The sequence below is a fragment of the Anabrus simplex genome, chromosome 1 (genome assembly GCF_040414725.1).
Source record: "Anabrus simplex isolate iqAnaSimp1 chromosome 1, ASM4041472v1, whole genome shotgun sequence".
In the NCBI taxonomy this organism is placed as follows: Eukaryota; Metazoa; Arthropoda; class Insecta; order Orthoptera; family Tettigoniidae; genus Anabrus; species Anabrus simplex.
The window spans coordinates 1,061,812,836-1,061,832,118 of NC_090265.1; the positions used below are offsets into that span (position 1 = coordinate 1,061,812,836).

A 19,283-nucleotide genomic window follows, 5' to 3' on the forward strand; every position below is an offset into this window, starting at 1 on the left:
ATTTCTCTATTTAAGACTTGATATGACACTTGGTTGCTCCTTTCCAATACTTATGTTATGTTACGTTACGTTACGTTACGTTACGTTACGTTATGTTATGTTACGTTATGTTGTGTTGTGTTGTGTTGTGTTGTGTTGTGTTGTGTTGATACAGATGAGTCAAATGTAAGCTTTGTGTTTTGTAGATATCTTCATCTGAGCAGTAGTATGGTTTGCTATTAACTTCAGTGCATGCACGTTCTGTAGCACTTTCCCAGAATATAGGCTATGTTGTTTAAGAAAGCTGTTTTACAGTATTTATAGTTGCTCATTATCATGTTCATCTCAGTTTCGTTTAGAAAATGAACTGTTGCATTGTTGTTCCTCTACAGTCTGCTCTAAAACTGTTCTTTTGTGTATAAATAACACATCATCCTTCATCAATCATCTATTTCTTGTTATTGTAGTGTATTTTCTGTAGTCTGTTGTTCTTAGGTGGTCATGCTGTTTTTATTCCCGTTTATACTTGATGATTTCTCATTATTTTAGCTTGGTTAGTTAAAACACTTTTTTGCATTCAAAATATTAAAATTATCAGGCTGGAAAATATGAAACAAGAGTATATGATGTACAGGTGAATTTATAACAAAGCAAATATACACACTATCTATTAATTTTGACCCGTAACTTAGTTGGATGGCTTTCTGACCCCAACTTGGCAGGTTCACTCCTGGCTCAGTCCTGTTGTACTTGAAGATGCTCGAATACGTCAGCCTCATGTCAGTACTGGTACATAAAAGAACTCCTGTGGGACTAAATTCCAGCACCTCGGCGTCTCTGAAAACAATAAAAGTAGTTAGTGGGACATAAAGCCAATAATACTATTATTAATAATAACAGAAATCCGTCAAGACATGAGAGGATCAGTGGGGTAAATATTTGTTGAAGGATATCCTTATATACGACTTTTGTTTAAAATATACAAAATACTTTACGTTGCACCGACATTGATAGGTCTTATGGCGATAATGGGATAGGAATTCACTAAAAGTGGGAAGGAAATGACCATGGCCTTAATTACCATACAGCCCCAGCATTCGTCTGGTGTGAAAATGGAAAACAAGGGCTTGCTTCATCATCATTGTCATAATCATCATCATCATCATCATCATCATCATCATCACGATCATCATCATCATCAGGCTAAATGTCATATTGTTCTAGTGCGTTCAAAATAGCTTTAGAGCAGGTTTTCGAATATCTCTCTGTGTATTTTTTTGTCACCAACAGTTACTTCCACAGAAGCTTTTTTGCTTTAAATATGACAAGAAAACTACATTATTTGTGTGTTTGTGGTTTCATCAGAGTACATCACCAATTTCTTTCCTGAAAGTTTGCTCTTAATTTTTTTTCACCCTTTCATTCATCATTGGTTGAATATACTTCTGTATGGTAACGTTTGCGCAAGGACTCCTGTAAAACATTAATATTTTTAAATAATTACTTCCAAGAGTTGCTCAGTAAATATTCGATGGCAGGTAACATTACACTTATTATGTAGACAATATCCAGTAAATTAAACAAAATTAAATGCCAGCTTTATTTGTATGAATTTACACATAAACAATTTTACATGTTCGTCTTCAGCTTTGAAATTGGTATGTTTGCTTTTTAAAATGTATCTGTTTTCTTTGTGTTTTGGCACTGTTATGTTAGAACACGTGCTAATCGATGTCATAACGGAAGATGTTTTGCCTTCTTTACGAGAATTGAAAGCCGTAACATGTTTATGGGTGGAAGAAATCTCTCTCTCTCTCTCTCTCTCTCCCTCTCTCTCTCTCTCTCTCTCTCTCTCTCAACCCTACCCATGCGCACACTTCCTTTTGTGTAGCAGGTGGCAACCAATAGCTGGTTATGACGTCAACACCTCACAGAGTCTGGTCTTCCTTCAGCCTGTGATTATAAATTGCAGTATTGTCGACTTACATTCCATATTATCAACCTGCAATCTACAAATGATCTATTGTAGATCATGAACTCAATACTGGAAAAAAAATTGCTTAATACATTTCGGACTGGAAATTTTGCTTGTACTTTTTGCCAATTGCTTCAAAAATGGCAAAATGTGCAAAAACATTGCAAATTTGTTACATTATACAAAATTTGTGATATTTTGCAAGTTCAAATAATTAAAAGTAAAGGTTGGAGGTAGTATATCAGCAATAATTACACATATACAATTATATTTTGCTCAAAATATGTGACCGCAAAATATATTCTCTAGCCGTGGCCTCTGAGCTCATGTTAGCATGTTTGATCCTGTCACAGACCAGTGATCTTTGAATGTGCTCAAATATGTCAGCCTCATGTTGGTATATTTATCAGCATTTGACTTGTGAAGGACAAATATTGGGCACTGTGGTATCTCTAAAAACCATAAAAGTGGTTAATGGAACCTAAAATCAATTATATTAATTCAGAATGTATTTGGCTTTTTTTCTGTGTGTTGTCATTTCAATATCAAGTCTGCTTTGCATCTGACTTCTCTGTGTGGTCTACTTCTTGTATGGTGACTGGTATACATGGTCAAAAATGCAAAGACAGTTTCATGGACAGATCAGAAAGCCAAAGTTGAAAAATGTAATTGTTATTCATTGGTTTTCTTGAATATTTTGTTTCCCCTCATAGGAAATTCCTATGCTAGTTCTTTCAATAAACAATTGCAATTAGATACTGTAGATTGTATCAAAAGTTATCTGATAGGATTCACATTTCTTGGCTGGGTGGAGTAGCACAGGCAGTAGGGCGCTGGCCTTCTGAGCTCAAGTTGGTGGTTTCCGTTCGATTCCAGCTCAGTCCATTAGTATTTAAAGGTGCTCAAATACATCAGCCTCATGCTGGTAGGTTACTGGCACATAACAAAAACTCCTGTAGGACAAAATTCCAGCACCTTGGCATCTACAAACACCATAAAAATAGTTAGTGAGATGTAAAAACAAATAACATTATTATTACAGCTCTTTCTTAACTCCTAGTGGGAAACAATGGAAGCATCCTATATTATACCTTGTAACATTTCTTTTACCATCATGAGATGGATCTTCAAGCACAGTTTTCATAGTTCATACATAGTATTTTTTCTTAAACTTTTCTCGAAATGTTCCTAACTACTACTGTATCATCACATGTAATCTGTGAAGGAAAACATTGACCATTGTTTAAAATACGTATTAATCTTTTTCTTAGTTGTGTGCTACACACACACACACACACACACTCTCTCCAGTGCTTGGTTATAGTGTCCTTGCTTGATCTGATTATGTAAATGTTGGTAACATGTATACATACAGTACTTATTTGTTTTATTTTATTCAATTTTATTTATTTTGATGGTACAATTGAGTGTCTATGCTATAAAAATAAATTGATAACTAACACATTTTAATTATTAGATGCTGACAAATTTTGGAAAATAGCAGTGAATTTTGAGATTAGAATTACAAATGTTTCTGCATGATTACTGGAAACTGCATGATTATTGGAATCTACTGTATTTGAAAAATTGTCCTGAAATGTGTATGTAAGGCATAATTCCAAATTGGTGTTGTGCCTACCTTTCAGTGACCTTAATTGGAATTTCATCATACTGTCAACCAAAATTCTTTCTTTCCAGACAGAGTTTACATTTGACTTACATAGGTATAATTGAAGTCGTAGTGGGAATATTTTGCTTCTAATTCAGCCACATTATCAATATTTCTCCAGCATTCGGACATTGCATCCACCCCTTCTCCAGGCTCTACACCAACTTTCCGGCAGCATGGTGTTGGGTCTGTGCTGGACTCAGCATGTTCCAGCCTAAGCACTAGTCGTGCTCCGAGTGCAACGTCCCATGTGTCTGCCACAACCTCTGGGTTTGAAAGTGCTGGCCAGGCTGCAACAGGCCATGACTCCGAATTCAGGAGCAAGGTAAACCTGCTCTCTTCAGAACTACTCTTCCAATATGTTTTAATTTAACACGGTGCTTATAAGTGACCTATTAAAGACAATAAAACCAGAGTTGTTAATTTATGCATTTTGACATGAAATTACAAATGCAATGTCTGAAAATTTCTAATCCTGCCAGTATATGCTGGAGACTAATTATTGTACATTTTTTTATCTAGTTCCAATGCAGTTTCCATCTACAGTATTATAGAATTTCCATCCATCACAATGTATCAAAAACACAATACATATTTTCATGTTTTATTTTAAAACTGCTATAATTCTTACAGCAAATAGTGCTAAAAGCAACAGTCCAGTTTGAGTGAAATAGTTTTTGATGATGATAAAAGTAATATAACAACAACAACAACAGTGACCATCGTTACCAGAGTTTGGAAGTAATTTCTTCTAACAATTACCTTTTAGTTATTTTTATTCGTGACCATTACTTTTCACGATATGTAATTTTTACTCGTAATTGACGTCTGGAAATAAAACTGTAATCATTACATTCCAGTAGTCAATGTACAAAAGCTTGGCAACTTTCGACGCCCAGTACTCGCAAGGAGTTGCAGCAATAGTCTTATTTAGTGATTACAGCCATTTAATTTCTCCATTAAGAAACACAAAATGGAGTAATGTCTTTTTTCCCTTGCAAACTCTGGTACTATTCCATTCCCATGTGAAAAAGATAAAATAAAAAAAAAATTCATGATTTTCTAAAGACTCACGTTCTGTGAAGTAATTGTAATTGTATTCAATCGATCACTACTGATCTGTATTTAGGGCAGTAGCCCAGGTGGCAGATTCCCAATCGGTTGTTTTCCTAGCCTTTTCTTAAATGATTGCAAAAGAAATTGGAAATTTATTGAACATCTTCCTTTGTAAGTTATTCCAATCCCTAACTCCCCTTCCTATAAACAAATATTTGCCCCAATTTGTCCTCTTGAATTCCAGCTTTATCTTCATACTGAACCCTTTCTGACCTGGAATACAAAGCCACAGTGAAAGCAAAATTCAAGTATCCATGACAACAAATGTGGCAATGCCCAGGGCCTGTGCAGGATTCGAACACACTTCTCCGCACCCGCGATCTTAACAACTGGATCTCCTGGGGTGGTTTTGTCCACATCTATAAATTTATATCTAGCTTACAGGCTTAAGGGTGTGGAGGAAATTCAGGACACACTATACTACAGCAAAATGAAATTCTTCCAATAGGAACAAACTAAATTTAAAGTCCTTGGCAAAATCAAATCAAATTTTAAGATAATATAATATATAAGTCTTTGGAACTATACCACCGATTACATGTGACTATGAAATACATAAATTAACAAAAATAATATTAATTTCCTGGACAAGATAATTGTTAGCCATGGTTACTCAGATAAATTCATCCCCAATATGGTGTATAATGACTTACTGTAATTACGAATGCGTCAACGAAGCCTACGCAACATTCCCTTCAACACAGGGAACCAGGTTACAACTAAACAAGAAAACACTTGAAACTGGTTGAGTGATTAATGCCCCCACCTTTACCATTAATAAACAAAACAAAACATGAAATGAGATTATAGACATAATAGAGTGGTCCACTACTCGCGATAGAGAAATACGAACCCAACATCATGACGTGAGTAAAGTCAGAATTTACTCATAACACATAATCAAATCACTTGTATAAGCAGTCAAGAAACACAAAGAAAATAATTAAAAGAAAAATACACATTCAATCACTGGCTGTATGAATATATCTGTCCAGGTCAAAGAAACCCGGGTGATTCCACGTTGGATGTGCCGGGATTCGAATCGTGGGTCTTCTGGTATCGTAGTGGGTTGCTGAAAGAAAAACCCTATCTATTTTATTTGCAAAGGGATCCTATCGGCTAAATTCATTAATTAATTATCTGGCCCTACGGCCGAACAATTTCATTGTATACGAAACAAACAGAACGCATTTACAACTCCCTTGTGAAGAAAAATACGATTTTTGGTCAAGGGTCTGTATTTTACCATAACACTGTTCTCCCCTCAGCCATTCATTTCAAAGTGACAGCCGAAACAGATGGATCACTCCGCCCATCGGCCTTCTTTCGCTCACAACGTCCTTCTTTAAAATCCCTGTGTGACCCTACACAGTATTATAAACTTCTCACTCTGTTGAAAACAAATAACCTGCTTTTAACATCTCATATCTATAACCGTATCAGTACCCTTTGGTAAAACAGCAAATTACAACTTTAAATAATTAGATCATTAGCAGGGATCTTCACACTATTTAACTCACACTGACACAGACTCAAGAAATACAGACCCGGGTTTGTGATCTGAGCACACTGAAGAATAACAAAGAAACAATGCTTTTAAACTCGATAATTAGTCATATAAGGGCCGTTTTCCCCAAATGAGTTTAAACTAGGTTTATTTTAATCTGGTTTAAGTCTGAGTTTAAACTAACATTCATTTTCCCCATATTGGTTTAAACTTTGTATCAAGTTTAAACCTGGCTCAGAGTTAAACCTTCTATATTGTTGGTTTAAACTGCTGTTTATATTCAACCTTCTTGACATTTTATTAACGTATCTGTGATTTTCCTAATAGAAAGGTTAGTTTTGACTACCAGTACTGCAGCACTTTAATGAAAAACGTACTAAAATTATAACCTAGTATTAGCATTAGAAAAATGGGAGAATTTATTGAAGTCTTTGGTTAAATAGGAAATAATTTTGATGTGCAAGAGAGGTTAAGAAGCCGCGTTCCAACAAAAGTTCACAATCTTGGAAAATCGGATGTAACGGAGTTCTTTGATGGATTTATAATTCATAAGCGAACAGCAAGGATTGTCTAGTATCGAAGAAGGATTCATTTAAAACGTCAACTGCACGAAATAATGCTATTTCGCTAGAAGCAATGATTCTGGTTGCTTTAAGATATGATGCGCAGGCATTTTTTTCATTAACAACGGGGACCACAGACCTTAAATTGCAGTCTCCTTATAATATTATATACTGTAAAATACTGTTCGTGACATGAATACTGTAATGTGAAGCATAAAAATATTCTTACATAAGTCGTGTAATACGTCCGCTTTTCATGCGGTACGTGGTGGCTGTGGTCGCTAAAGCGCGAGGTCAGCATCGTCCGAATCCGTGACAAGACGGTTCGAATCTAATTTGTTGAAAATATTTTTACCATCAGAATGTTGACCGGCACGGTAGGAGAGGCGGTGGTATACAATTTCTAATCGCTAGATTATATATTTATAGGATCAGAAAAACAATAAAGTATTTCATGCTTGCTAGTAAACATGTAATAGAATAGATTATAGTTAAGAATGTTTCATCGTATCTATTGCCAGCATACCAGCAATAGAAATATTAATGCTATAGGGAGAAGAGTATTATGCATACAGTACGACATATCGCGAACTTGGTTATGTTATAAACGAATATGGAATCAAATAATACATCCTCAGTGGTCTGTCTGCTGGATCCAAGGTTTGTGAGATTGATCCCGGCCGAGGGCGATGGATTTTGATAGGAGATAGATCCCGAGCATGCTTGGAATTTGTTTACTTGAAATTCACATAAATGTTGATTTTCTGAGGAAAGGAATACCGTACGCCTATTGCTGAAAAACCAGGATTTTAATATTTCAACGTTCCCGTGTGTTCCGTAAGACAATAGACATCAAAAGACACGTATTAGGCCCACGGTACTTGTTTATGGTAAAGCATGACAGAGAAAAATAAGAAATAAAAGTGCGTTCCAATAAATTGTAGACAGCAATAGGTAGAATTATATGACACAACACTTCGCACAAATGTAAACAATTTATTTATCAGTAAAGCTAATATCCCGCCGAATTTGTTCTTTATTCACTACGTACGATAGCATTAACTCGCCACGAACAGCTGATATTATTACAAAAATGTCGGTCATTGAATTACTTGGCTCTGATTGGCCAATTCCAATCGACCATGCCTTCGACTATTCCTTCAGTGCAGCCAACGTTAGCGCCAACGACAGCTCGCCCGTTTAAACTAAACGAGTGTCAGAAATTGGTGGAGAAAATGGACGCAACTTTAAACTAGGTACTAAAGTTAAACGGGTTTAATTTATACCAGGTTTAACTCGATTTGGAGAAAATGGCCCTAAGAAACATGATACTTCTTTACAATGCAGGGGAATAGAAGAATTATCATAAATGCTTCCGTACGGAAACCCCTATCTAAAATGGAGGTTTTTGATTTGAATCCCAGCGTTGTTCATCATACAGCATATCTGTATCCAAAAAAAGCACCTTATGCTATAAATCTACTACTAATTCGACATTTAAAGGAAAATTTAAAGTTAAAAATTTCATTCTTCCGTATTGAAGAATATTACAGTTGAAATTGAAATAATTGATAATGAGATTTAACCTATTCAGTACAAAAGAATAAGAAATGTAGTGAATTACATTCTTATTTAATAATAAGTAGAAGTGGTACCGGTTTCGACCCTAGTCCAGGTCATCATCAGCCGATTAAAACATGAAAAACAATGAATAGGAAAAGGAGATAAGAGATCAAGTACACTCCGGATCAGTAGAAGAGGCGATAAAATGTAAGTCACTTACAAGAAAACGGTGCATAATTTTCTGAGCGGCAGTATGGCACACGCAGTGTTAGGCAAAGTCTTATAATGTTTATGAATAGCGGAGAACAGTTAAATGAGCTAGTTTTTAAACACTGTCTGGCACAAAGTCACATCATAATCGAACACGTATGAAGATCCATAATTGTGCAGGAGTTGACGATGAGTAGATCTATTGAAGTGACTTGTCAGCTCCCGTTGATCAGCGCGATATATTTAACATCAGGCACTGTGGTTTCAAACACTATACAGTATTATCATATATTCACTGAAGCTTGTAAATTACATCAGTAATATTAAATATTGGCAATATTACAGTTGGCCTCTTCATGCACAGTTTAAAGATTTCCCTGGACGAAGGCTTGGAGTGGTGCCGTACTTTTTGTGTTCTTGCCAACGCAATATCAGTTAATAGAGGTTTTAGGAACTTGGTTAGGATAATATTACTAACAGTTTGCTGATGTTCTTTGACCTCACACTGTAACATAACACATTCTGAGAGGGAAGACTTCACAAGTTCTCATATTACACTTGTACGTTTGAAGGACTTTGACAATAGGGCACAGCAGCTTAAATGAACTGCAGATACTTCACCAGAGCAACAAAACAAGGTTTTGGTTATCGAACTCCTCCTCTATCCTGATGTATAATATGTATAATCAGTTCCATTTAGCGGTGTCGAAGCTCTAGGCAGTGAGATTTTGCTGGCACAAATGTCACACTCCATCCTCTCCTCAAAAACATGAACCAAGTACCAGTATCTGCAAATTAGGATTTGGTATCTTGTTTCTAGTTTGATTGGGATATTATCGTCTGGATATTTGAGGTTGTCCAAAATGTCTAAACATGAAGATGTTTGTTTTGTGATTGTCCATCACAATTCTTATCACAAGGAATCCACTATCCTCCACGGCTTTAATCACCTTCTGAAAAAATCCGCAGCCTGTTTCCAGTCATTCGACCAGGTCAGGAATGGAATGAATGAAGCCCCTATGTAGCGACGAGGATAGGAATTGTGCCGGCTGCCAAAGCCTGTTGCGCTCCTCTGGGGCAATGATTAATGAACGACAGATGAAATGAAATGATATTCAAGAGTGTTGCTGGAATGAAATATGACAGGGAAAACCGGAGTACCCGGAGAAAAACCTGTCCTGCCTCCGCTTTGTCCAGCACAAATCTCCCATGGAGTGACCGGGATTTGAACTACAGAACCCAGCGGTGAGAGGCCGGCGTGCTGCCGCTTGAGCCATGGAGGCTCCATCACCTTCTGAAGTAAGGTGTAAAGACACAGATGCGAGAGTAATCTGAGGATATCCAATTACTTCCTTTATTAGGTCCTTGCCTAGATAAAGCCAACAGCTGCTTTTCTCTTAATTCTCTTCTAGACAGTATTTCTTGGAGTCTTATATTTTCTGGCTGCGAACCACCTTGCCGAGATTGGCAAAATGGTACACAACAGTTGAATATTTCAGGGAAAGAATCTGAAGTTTCAGTTCTACAAAAAAATATACCTTGCACAAATGGAAAGAAACAAGTACTCCTTAAAATCACTTTTGAAATATCTATAAGCATAACATGATTAATTCATTTCACAGTTCTGTACAAAATATCTCTTCTACGAATGGAAGTGACCAAACACGTTTACTCATTTTACGAAAAACTCAGCTTTTCACACACATTCATGCACGAATAACACAGTGCTACACCCACACTGACAGCAAAGATTGTGCGTCTAGTACTGCACTCTTACGGCGACTTGAAGAAATATTGGTAGTCTCGCCTTCCTGTGTTAAAATAGTGGCATAGAACAGGCAGTATAAGAGGATCAAGACAGCGGTGGATTGAATATAAAGTCTATGTACCGGTAGGGTAGGCCTAATTTATGCGGTACAAGATATCCGTAAACTGACTAAGAACAGTATACCGGTGACCAAATTACAATGGAGGAAAAAAAAAAGATTTAGCCATCACATTGGGTGCTTTTGTATCTAATGTGCTTTATTTTATTAGATTAGAGAATTAAAAACTACTTGTGGTCGATTGATGTTTGGCTTGGCGTTACGGGTATTCAATTTTTCGAAGAGTTTGGCTGATCAAAGTAACTGAACTGAAAGAAGTTTTCAGAGGAAACTGACTAAGTTTCCCCGGTAAAACTGAATGTAAAGTTTCGAGATTTTTAAGTCGTGTACCGGTAATTAATGTTTGAAGCCGGCCCCGCGGTCTAACTTGCCTGCCTCTCACCAGGAGGGCCCGGCGTTTGATTCCCGGCCAGGTCAGGCATTTTTACCTAGATATGAGGGCTGGTTCCAGCTTCACTCATTCTATGTTTTCCTTTAATTGAGAAGCTGTTTAATAGGGAGATGGCGACCCTGGTCTAGAGAGCCAGGTATAACGGCCGGGAGAATTCGTCACACTGACCATTCACCTTGTAATCTGCTGGCCTTCGGGCTGGTCGCTTGGTAGGCGGAAGGCCCTTTGGGGCTGTAGTTATTTGGTTTAGGGGTGTTTATTAGATTATATACATATTTCATTTTTGTTATGTTTAGTGAAATTGTTGATGGTTCATTCATTCGCAGATTTTCTATTTTCCCCGTTTTGTACGTTTTTTTTTGTTTTTTTGTTTTTTCCGTGGTCCCTCCAGAAACAGAGAATCGAGGTTCCACTGTATATATTGTAGATAAATAAACAAAAGATAAAAATAAAAATAACCTTACAGAGGACATAGTGGGTTGAAGGTGATTTCTGGCATGCAAGATTGTACTGCCTGTGGACAGTGTTTCTGTTATGCTGGGAGTGTGCAGAGAATGATTTGAACAGTGTGTCACAAAGAGAAAATGTTTTAATTGCTAGAGAGAATTATTGTCTTGAAAGAATGTCAGCAAGTTACCATTTGCTTCATCAGCTGTATTTGTGCAGTATTGGTAAACAGTAAACCGAGCAAGTTAGCTGTGCAGTGCTGTGAGTTTGCTTTCAGGAGATAGTGGGTTCTAACCCCACTGTCGGCATCCCTGAATATGGTTTTCTGTGGTTTCCCATTTTAACACTAGGGAAATGCTGGGGCTGTACCTTAATTGAGGCCACGGCCGCTTCCTTCCAACTCCTAGCCCTTTCCTATCCCATCGTCGCCATAAGACTTACCTGTGTCATTTCGACGTAAAGTGACTTGTGTGTATATATGATAAACGGTAATGTGTTACCTAGTGCCTTCTTCAGTCTTTTGTGACTGCTTATTGCTAGTCCATGGATTTTTAGGCCCTAAAATATTCCTCGTAAGTACCTAAAATTATTATTGAACTTTCTGAAAGGTATTGTCACTTAAAATTATATGTTTACACCTAAATTTATTTCAGTTTGAGTGTGCTTTAATAGGCTAATTACATGTAATACAAGTCATATGTTTGGAAAGGGGAAAGAAACGAAACACACAATAGGTCAAACACAGTGACAGGGCTGTGAGACAAAAGGGAGCACAGAAAGAGGAGACAAGGACAAAGATGACACAAAAGGACAGGGACACCTGTCATAATCTTTGTCCTATTATATGTCCTTTTCTTGTCCCCCCCCCCCCCCCTCTATATATTGACACTTGTTTGTTCTTTTCCAATACCGGTACTGATAATATCCCATTAGGAACCATTTTTCCTTTTGTGTTTGTCCTGTGTTCCTAATCTTTTACCACTTCTATTATCTTTATTGTATGCTTCTTCCCTTTGTTCTTACGGTACACTTCCCTGATGATCTGTCAAGATGGCCCACCTATGAATGTTGATGTCAACTCTCCTGATGAAGCTGGGAAGTACAAATTTTTGGGAACTTCAAAACTGATAGGACATAGAGAGAGAGTGCGGGGGTCACTCTAGGTGTTTTCGCAGGGTTTGAGGATGGATGCACACGAGCTCAGTTGGCACTTCTCGTATGCATTACAAATTTTGATGTGTCTGTTACACTTACTACAATGGACTAGGTGTCTTCGTGCAGAACCTCCACCATAATTCAGCATGAGGCGCCACTGTCTTGGATGGTTTTTTCAACTGCGAAGATGTGGAGAAAAGCCGTTGCAAAATGTAAAGAATTTCTCTTTGTTCACTTTAACATGGCAAAAACCTAAAATATTATAATGTTTATCTATATAGGCAGTGAAAGCATTTGTTCACAGACTTAATTTTAATTATAGTAGAGCCTTGGTATTTCAAGTCTTGATAGTTTTTGATATTCCCATAAAAGCAAGCTGAAAAATTTGAATTAATAAAAATACTAAATCATCAGATTTCAGCGTGAGTACCTTATTTGAAGCAAAAACATACAACACACAGGAGACTGAATGCAGTCTGACAGTTCCCCTATCCCTGTCCACCACTCCCTTCTCCTCGCCTACATCATGCCACGTTCTAAAAGTACATCTGTCAGGTTTCTGACGATATTGTTTGTGCACTTGGTTGTGGTTCATTACCCTTGTTCAAGCAGTTGATGTTTTGTTTTTATTCACTGGGATTGCTGCCAAAAGTACAAAGCACACAAGAAAATTTGTTGACAACTTAACAAGGGTGAGAAAATTTAAAAACTTGCCACAGAATACGGTGCTGGTGAGGTCACATTTGGCGATTGGTGATAAAACCGAAATAAATTTGAAGTACTTTCATTTAATTAGATACTCTGATAAATATTTTAGCCAAAGCGTCCAAGTATGAAAACAAATAATAATAATAATAATAATAATAATAATAATAATAATAATAATAATAATGAGGTACTGTACATGTGATTTATCCAGCAACGGCAAAAGGGAAGCCCAATATCAGGACCAGTCCTTCAGGAAAAGGCTTAATGTTTAGAAACAAGTTAACGGATGGAGATTCTTATTTCAATATGAGTGTAGGCTGGTTAGATAAATGCTTTAAGACGTACAGTGTAAGGCAACGATATGTACGTGGTGAGAAGCTCTCAGCAAATTCTGAGCCGTTCTGCAATTCTTTATGAAATTTCATTAAAAAAATTATAACCTTACAACTGTAATGGAACAGGGCTCAACTTCAAAATGTTACTGGTTAAAACATTTGCTTAGCACAAAATAAATGTGCTCCTGGCCACGAAAAAAAAAGCAAAGAATGGCTCACAGTTCTGGATGCGTTCAATGTTTGCAAGAAATGCGTTCAACGTTTTGGGAAAACATAAGCTTGAATGTGTTGTTAAATGGAAAGTCTTATGTCTAGAGCGTTTCAAAGCAGCTAATGGTCTACTTAGGTCTCCAGATTTAGTTTCCTTATTTTCCTTTGTTAATGTCGTTGTTTATGTAAATATGTATTATAATATAATATGATTGTACAGTTTTGTGTGTATTTGTGTCCTTTGTAAATATTTTATCTTACATTTTAGATTAATATCTATTGTACATAGTTTGGATCTTTGTAATTCGGCATTTACCGGGCGAGTTGGCTGTGCGGTTAGAGGCGCGCAGCTGTTAAATTTACTCATTCGGGACAGATATTTCACGTTCCTTATGGGAATCAACATCTATATTATGCGAGCTTGCTTCCGGGAGATAGTGGGTTCGAATCCCACTGTCGGCAGCCCTGAAGATGGTTTTCCGTGGTTTCCCATTTTCACACCAGCATGGGCTGTACCTTAATTAATGGCACGGCTGCTTCCTTCCAACTCTAGGCCTTTCCTATCCCATCGTTGCCATAAGACCTATCTGTGTTGGTGCGATGTAAAGCCACTAGCAAAAAAAAAAATTTGGCGTTATGCTGTTGCTGGTTCTGAATAAATATAAATAAATAAATAAAATAAATAAACGTGTTTCCACGGCAACGTCGCCTGTCACTTATACAAATCAGGAAAGCACGTGGGTGGGCCAGGAAATATTCAATATTATTATTTTTTAATGATTTTGTACCACAGGTGAAAAAGTTTCTGAACGAGGAAGATTTGCCATGCTAACCAATTTTAATACTGGACATTGCGTGCTCACACCAAAGTGACGATGAACTGCTTACTGATGGTATTCATGCCAGAATTTTACTACCTAACATTACTAATTTAATTCAGCCTATGGATCAGGGAGTTCTGGAATGCCTCAAGAAATAGTATCGGCACCAATTGCTACAATCCCTTCTACAAGCAACAGAAGTTGAAGATAGCATTTTTGGAGCCTTAAAGGAAAAAACAATGAGGGATGTTGTATACAGGTTGCTGAGTCACGGAGTCAAATAAAATCAGAAACACTGGTTAAGTTAATTAAGTTATTGTATTTTTATGTCCCACTAACTACTTCTGCGGTTTTCAGAGATTCTGAGGTGCTGGAATTTTGCTCTGCAAGAGTTCTTTTACATGCCAACACGAGGCTGACATATTTGAACACTTTCAAATATCACCGGACTGAACCAAGATCGAAACTGCCAAGTTGGGCTGAGAAGGCCAGCACTCTACCGTCCAAGCTACTCAATCTGACCACTAGTTAAATCATGGGAAAAAATTTTGAAGAAAGAGAATGCAGGAAGTGAGAGGAAGAACTATGATGAAGATGACTAACCATTGTCTAACCTTCTTAAACGACTTCCAGGTTGTCGCCAACAAGATGGACATCGTGGAGTGGTTAAAAGGTGATAAACAACTGAAAATCACAAATGGTTCTATCATAAAAGTGAGTGCACTAACATGGTGTGTTAGTGATGAGGATGCGACAGGTACTGTATTGCTGATGAGCCATAGGAGGGGCACACTGTACTAGACACAGCGGTTATCGGGACGTAAAACTGATAACATTAATTATTTAATTACTAGAGGCAGCTATGCATTATATCAAATAACAGCCTGAGGTGACCTTTACAGACAAACTGCATTTTAGATGGTGTTGATACAAATCCTGTGGATAAATACAACTAACATTATATCTGTAGGTTCAGTTGTTTCTGAGGAAGGTGTACTTGCAAAGAACTTAATACAATACCATGTGCTTTTTTTTATATTTTTTAATATTTTTTTTTTATTTTTTATAGCTACTGTGCATTTTCAAAAATTCATCTTTTAATTACACCATTTACCAAAACAAGTCATGTTTTTTGTCACATTCACATTTGACAAGAAAATGTAGCTCGTGAATTTCTTAAAGGAAAGAGAGTAGCAACGCATGGTATCCATTGTGGACTCGTATTCTTGCACAGATCAGCAAAGTAAATATATCTCTGGAACAGAATTTGCTAAAATGGCAGAAGAGGGTAAGACATCAAAAATCAATTTCTACAATTTCTTGCTCGTAAAGCCTTTTAGTCTCGAAGAAAATGATTGTGCAGAACATACAAATAGAATTGTTGTGGACCTTGCACGAACATTGCTGATATTGATGATCATGTCTAAATTACTCTGAACAGAGACTAATATTTATGTATGTAATTGTACTTGACTGAATATATAGTATCTGAAGACATAATTCAAGTTCATGACAAGTTAAATCAGCACAATCTAACAGGTTATAAATCTTATAAATACTGAATATTATGTGCAGGATGGAGAAAGAAAAGGGATATAAAAAGGCAGATCGGTGTTTTTGTATGATATTTGGATGATGTTGATTGTTACTAGAATGAAACAGTAATGCAGATTATTTTGAATACCCTTGTAACCTTGAAATCTGAAGAAGGCATTTAGTTTATTTTCTACAGAGACAAGCGCTCAATATGAAGATATAAAAAATGTTTCTGCAAGATGTGTGCCTGAAGACATAAATTGACAATGCTGTTCTTTGAAGGAATGTTCAAATGTATGAATGAAATCTATTAAGAAGAAATAGCTCTGGCAAGAAGGAGGCTTGGGCCTTTTAATAGCGATACTGAATATTTTTTTATTCTGAAAGGCTAACTATCCACTTAATTTTTTAAACAATAATATTGTCATACTTAATTCATATCATTATGAACTACTGTTTACTTGAAATGTTCAAAGAGAACACATCCTCAGAAATGATCTTTCATGTGTATTGAACAGCTAATTATGTATGGTGAAGAAATTATGTTTTTGAAATGACTGTTTCAGAATTGAATTTGTCACAGTAATGTTTCATTTATTTATTTATTTATTTATTTATTTATTTATTTATTTATTTATTTATTTATTTATTTATTTATTTATTTATTTATTTATTTATTTATTTTCAAAGCAACCCAAGAGAATTCCAGAACCCATTCCTGCTGTGAAGGATGGTGAGGTACGGAAGCAGCTGGTTCCAACGGTGCTCATCCGGGATCAAAATGGATTGGGCTTTAGCATTGCAGGGGGAAAAGGCTCACCTCCATTTAAAGATAACTCTGATGTAAGTAAATACACATTGTTTATAATATTATTGTTTTAAATTGTACACAGAAGTGTGAATTAAGCTTTACTTGTCTCTCTTTTCAAATCCTTTTCTTTTTGTGCCCTGTAATATGGATGTTTGCCCCTCCTTGTTCTTATTTGTGTTATTAAAAAGCTTGTTTTAGTTGAAAGAGCATTAAAATTACCTACGTGGATTTGCCATTTTTAACACTGAGAATTTTTATTCTTGAGCTAATGTACCCTGTGGCAGAATATTGTGCTGCAGCCTGGATTAACTGTACCTACTCACTTCAGGCTTGCTGAAATTCAACAGAGAGTCTGCCCATATGGAAAACCGGGGAAACTGGGAAATGTCAGGGAATTTAATAAATAACTGGAAAACCGGGAAATGTCAGGGAATTCAGAAAAATATCTGGAAATTCCTTCTTCTGCCAGATGAAACTGATGTACCGTATTTATCAGGGTAATAGAAGCACATTTTTCAGTTTTTATAACATTAATCTAGGGCTTGTCTTTTATGCCAGGAATAAATTGTAAAGAAAACTTAATAAACATTAAAGAAACAAGCGTGATCTCAAATGATTGATCGAATTTTCAATGTTTTGATCTGCTTACTATTGAATGTTCTGTGTTGTTGGGGAGTGGCAAGCTTGATGAATTAGGTCTATATTGCATTCTCAGTTTTTCTAATCACTTAAATACATGGCTTCCACAAAAAAATATTCATATAGACAAAATTCCACATTCCAATGGATGACTGTTTTTACTGTGTAATGACTTGATGACTTGTGCGATAGTTACTACCTCGTAAAAAAAAACAAAAAACAAAAAAAAACCATCCCACACTGACTGAATGTAGGAAAGTGTGAAATTCACTTAAACTTAATACTCATTCGAGTGCTCATTATTGTTGTTGTTATTATTATTATTATTATTATTATTATTATTATTATTATTATTATTATTAAATGCGCTGACGTAGGTAAGCCTTGTGTAAATGTGTAATGCATCGTGACACCGTTCATGCCGTGCCATGTTGAGTTTCTAACCTATCTTTCGTGCGAGGGGTTCGGAAGTTTTGAGGCACGGCTAGTAGCTTTTAATATCATTTGTAATTTTGTTAATACAGAACAAGATTTAAAATAAAATGAGGTCACATTGTAAGATGAAGGTTGTTTGTTGGTTAGGAGATTTTGAGTTTGTGAAGTAGGTTTGTATGTATTCAGTCTTGATTCAGCCAATCCGAAGCTGCCATTCATATTGATTTATATCGGTTGATCACAATCTCGAAACTTGGCTGCCATGTGTATTGTCTATATCACCATGTGGTTAAGCTACCTTGCTTGGCGTGTGTGGTATAGGTTTAATAGTGTTCAGTCTAGATGTAATTTTATTTACATCCATGTGTTGTTTAATGTATAGTTCGTCTGTGTACCATACCCCAGTATAGTTAATGAAAGACAAGTGGCAAGAATGTGACTCGGCAAAAATTGACATTGTGATATCAATCAGCCATAACCTCCTTCCTATGCCAGTCGTAGGTGTGTATAATTTATTTTATTCTTAATAATAATGTACCTATTTTTGTTTTATTGTCGGATATTGTTAGGAAGTGTATATACCATCTTTGAAGGTTTTGTGAATTTGTTTTCTCTTGTGATTCGCATGTGATTTTCGTAGTATGGCATTACAATTTACGAGGACTGTATGCCGCATTTATATTGCATCAGCTGTTATCGAAGCAGTAGAGTGCTGGCAGCATAGGTAAGGCAATGCTCACATGTTTTGTGAAATGTCAATTTAGGAGAAAGCTGTGCGGAGTATAGGACTGTTTAATTATTTTTACAATGTCCTTATCTCACTTCTTTTTTCAGCTAGCGATGTCTTCATCAAAGCCAAGGTAAACTTCATTTAATGAAATGTGGCTGCTTGATGATACTTCAGAACATGGTTGAAACCCATGCCTCAGGACAAATTTTCAGCATATTGCATAATATGTAAAACATCATTTTCTCTTAGCAACATGGGGAAGCAGGCGTTAAAAAGTCACATGGGAGGAAAGAAGCATGCCAGTAGTGTCAAGTTCAGCCAGTTCTCGTCATCCCTTTCAAGTTATTTTAAAACAGAACATTTGAATAGTGAAGTAACAAAAGACTTAAACTCAGTAGAGAATACCCTGGCCACAAAAAAAAAAAAATATTGTCCTCTGCATGCCACTGGTACCACAATGAACTCTTTCCCATATGACTCAACTTCTTCTTCTTCTTCTTCTTCTTCTTCTTCTTCTTCTTCTTCTTCTTCTTCTTCTTCTTCTTCTTCTTGTCATCCTCCTTCTTCTCATCCTCCTTCTTCTTCTCCTCCTCCTCC

The 19,283-nt window shown here is 36.4% G+C and overlaps 1 protein-coding gene across 7 annotated transcripts in view; it reads left to right on the top strand.

The window, feature by feature from the left end:
- scrib (scribble) overlaps positions 1-19,283 on the top strand; it is an 884,084-nt gene that overhangs the window by 537,357 nt on the left and 327,444 nt on the right. For 6 of the 7 annotated variants that reach the window (XR_011017587.1, XM_067137118.2, XM_068225382.1 and 3 more), the window contains 2 exons: positions 3,745-3,948; positions 16,762-16,914. Coding sequence is in view for 6 of the 7 variants with exons in the window: in XM_067137118.2 (XP_066993219.2) it covers positions 3,745-3,948; positions 16,762-16,914 (357 nt within the window). In the remaining variant the exon portion in view is untranslated. The remainder of the gene's footprint in view (positions 1-3,744; positions 3,949-16,761; positions 16,915-19,283) is intronic. The other variant, XM_068225381.1, reaches the window with a different exon arrangement.